Here is a 2,270-nt window from a genome sequence, read left to right as displayed (position 1 = left end):
AGGATACACTGTGCCTCTCTCCTGCAGCCCAAATTGCTCCAAGACAACAGCACAGGAATTGAACTTTTCCATCAAAGCTGGGTTCCATGTGACATCCCCTGGGATCATGAGAGCTGTCCCAAACCAGCTCCATGTCTGCACTGCAGTAGAGCAAAGCTGAGTCCTTGGCAGCACATGGGCAGAGCTCCTGCTCCTCACAGCACCCTCAGAGAGCACAAACTAGAGAAAAGAAATGCCTTGACTTGGAGGGGATTTCCCTGAGAGCTGCACTGGCTTTGCTGAGAGGGGGCTGTCTTAATTGTTCCCTGTGCTTTGCTTTTCTGAACAGACCCCGTGCTAAGGAACAGCAAATGTCCAACAGCAGCTCCATGGCCCAGTTCCTCCTCCTGGCATTTGCAGACAGGCGGGAGCTGCAGCTCCTGCACTTCTGGCTCTTCCTGGCCATCTCCCTGGCTGCCCTCCTGGCCAACGGCCTCATCCTCAGCGCCGTAGCCTGTGACCACCACCTGCACACCCCCATGGGCTTCTTCCTGCTCAACCTCTCCCTCACAGACCTGGGCTGCATCTGCACCACTGTCCCCAAAGCCATGCACAATTCCCTCTGGGACACCACAACCATCTCCTACATGGGATGTGCTGCACAGCTCTTTTTCTTTCTGTTCTTCATCTTAGCAGAGTTTTATCTCCTCACCATCATGTGCTACGACCGCTACGTTGCCATCTGCAAACCCCTGCACTACGGGACCCTCCTGGGCAGCAGAGCTTGTGCCCACATGGCAGCAGCTGCCTGGGCCACTGGCTTTCTCAATGCTCTGCTGCACACAGCCAGTACATTTTCCCTGCCCCTGTGCCAGGGCAATGCCCTGGGCCAGTTCTTCTGTGAGGTTCCCCCCATCCTCAAGCTCTCCTGCTCACACTCTTACATCAGGGAACTCTGGCTTCTCTTGTTTTCCATCTCTTTATCATTTAGTTGTTTCATTTTCATTGTTTTCTCCTATGTGCAGATCTTCAGGGCTGTGCTGAGGATCCCCTCTCAGCAGGGACGGCACAAAGCCTTTTCCACGTGCCTCCCTCACCTGACTGTGGTCTCCCTGTTTGTCAGCACTGGCACATTTGGCTACCTGAAGCCCCCCTCCATCTCCTCCCCATCCCTGGATCTGGCCCTGTCAGTTCTGTACTCCGTGGTGCCTCCAGCACTGAACCCCTTCATCTACAGCCTGAGGAACCAGGAGCTCAAGGATGCCATAAGTAGAATAATGACTGGATGCTTTTCAGGAGCAATAAAGTGCCAGTTTTCTGGTGTGTAGCATTCAGAATGGGACTCCTTAATGGCCCAACTTTCCTGCTCAGGTTTTTCTTGGATGTCATTGGATTCTTCTTGCAATAATTTTCTGTTCAACGATATATTATTATGCATCTGCCTTCTAATTTAATGTCTACCCATTGAATTTGACACAGAGATGTATAAATGATGAATTGTGCTCTCTGAGTATTTAAACAAAATAAAGGACCCTGCAGTGCCTTCTTTGTCCAAGACCCTTCTTCTCAGATGTTCCTAAAGGACAGCACACTGCAGGACAGGGTGTATTTGCAAATGGGAAGGGGACAATAATCCCAGCCCAGCAGCACTGCCAGGGAGCAGCAGGGCTTGGTATTTGCAGAGCTGCTCTCTTGCCACTTCCACACTGTCCTCCTGAACCCCTTTCTCAGGGTAAGGCCTGAGTGCTCTCTGAGCACAGTCCTGGGGGGTGGAAGCTCTTGGAGCACAGGCAGGGACAGGCCCTGGGAACTTGTGAAGCAGAGCTGGGCTCCCTTCCAGCATCTCCAGGATGCTCTGGGATCTTCTGAGGCCACTGCATGGACTGGGTCACTTCTTCTGTCACCTTGCTCCAGGGCTGGGACTCTCCTGCAGTGTAACCATGACACTCCTGCTCTCTGCTTTCCAGGTTCCATTTTCAGATCCAGTCTTCCCCTTCTGTTCCCAGGGACATCCTGGGAGTGCTTCAGAGCTGCCATCCTGGGGCAGCTCCTGCCCAGCGTGGGCAGGCACAAGGTCTCTCCCCCTGCTCCTCTCCCCTCCCCAGTGCCACTGTTTTCAGCAGCCTCCTCATCCTTGCCCAGCACAGCCCTCCTGGCACAGTTGGACACAGCCCATGTTCTACCCCTCCTCAGGCACCTGCCCAACCCCCTCAGCTCCAGCCTGATGGTCACAAACCTTCAGGGCAGGGAGGCACTGGGCAAAATGCTGAGGAAACCTTTCAGCTGCACTC

The 2,270-nt window shown here is 53.8% G+C and overlaps 1 protein-coding gene across 1 annotated transcript; it reads left to right on the top strand.

Annotated features, from left to right (window-relative positions):
• The first annotated feature begins 350 nt into the window (after positions 1-350).
• LOC127462883 (olfactory receptor 14J1-like) lies at positions 351-1,722 on the top strand. Its single transcript, XM_051771817.1, has 2 exons — positions 351-1,193; positions 1,711-1,722. Exons 1-2 carry the CDS (start codon positions 351-353, stop codon positions 1,720-1,722), a joined length of 855 nt encoding a protein of 284 aa, XP_051627777.1.
• The last annotated feature ends 548 nt before the right edge of the window (positions 1,723-2,270 follow it).

Source organism: Manacus candei, unplaced genomic scaffold (assembly GCF_025592945.1).
Source record: "Manacus candei isolate 608988 ecotype Guabito, Panama unplaced genomic scaffold, ASM2559294v1 h1tg000142l, whole genome shotgun sequence".
Taxonomy (NCBI): Eukaryota; Metazoa; Chordata; class Aves; order Passeriformes; family Pipridae; genus Manacus; species Manacus candei.
The sequence above is the reverse complement of the archived record's forward strand: the minus strand, read 5'-3'. Positions and strand labels throughout refer to the sequence as shown.

Bases quoted from the DNA above. Each gene is read 5' to 3' on its own strand.
- LOC127462883 (XM_051771817.1), top strand. From the start codon at position 351: ATGTCCAACAGCAGCTCCATGGCCCAGTTCCTCCTCCTGGCATTTGCA.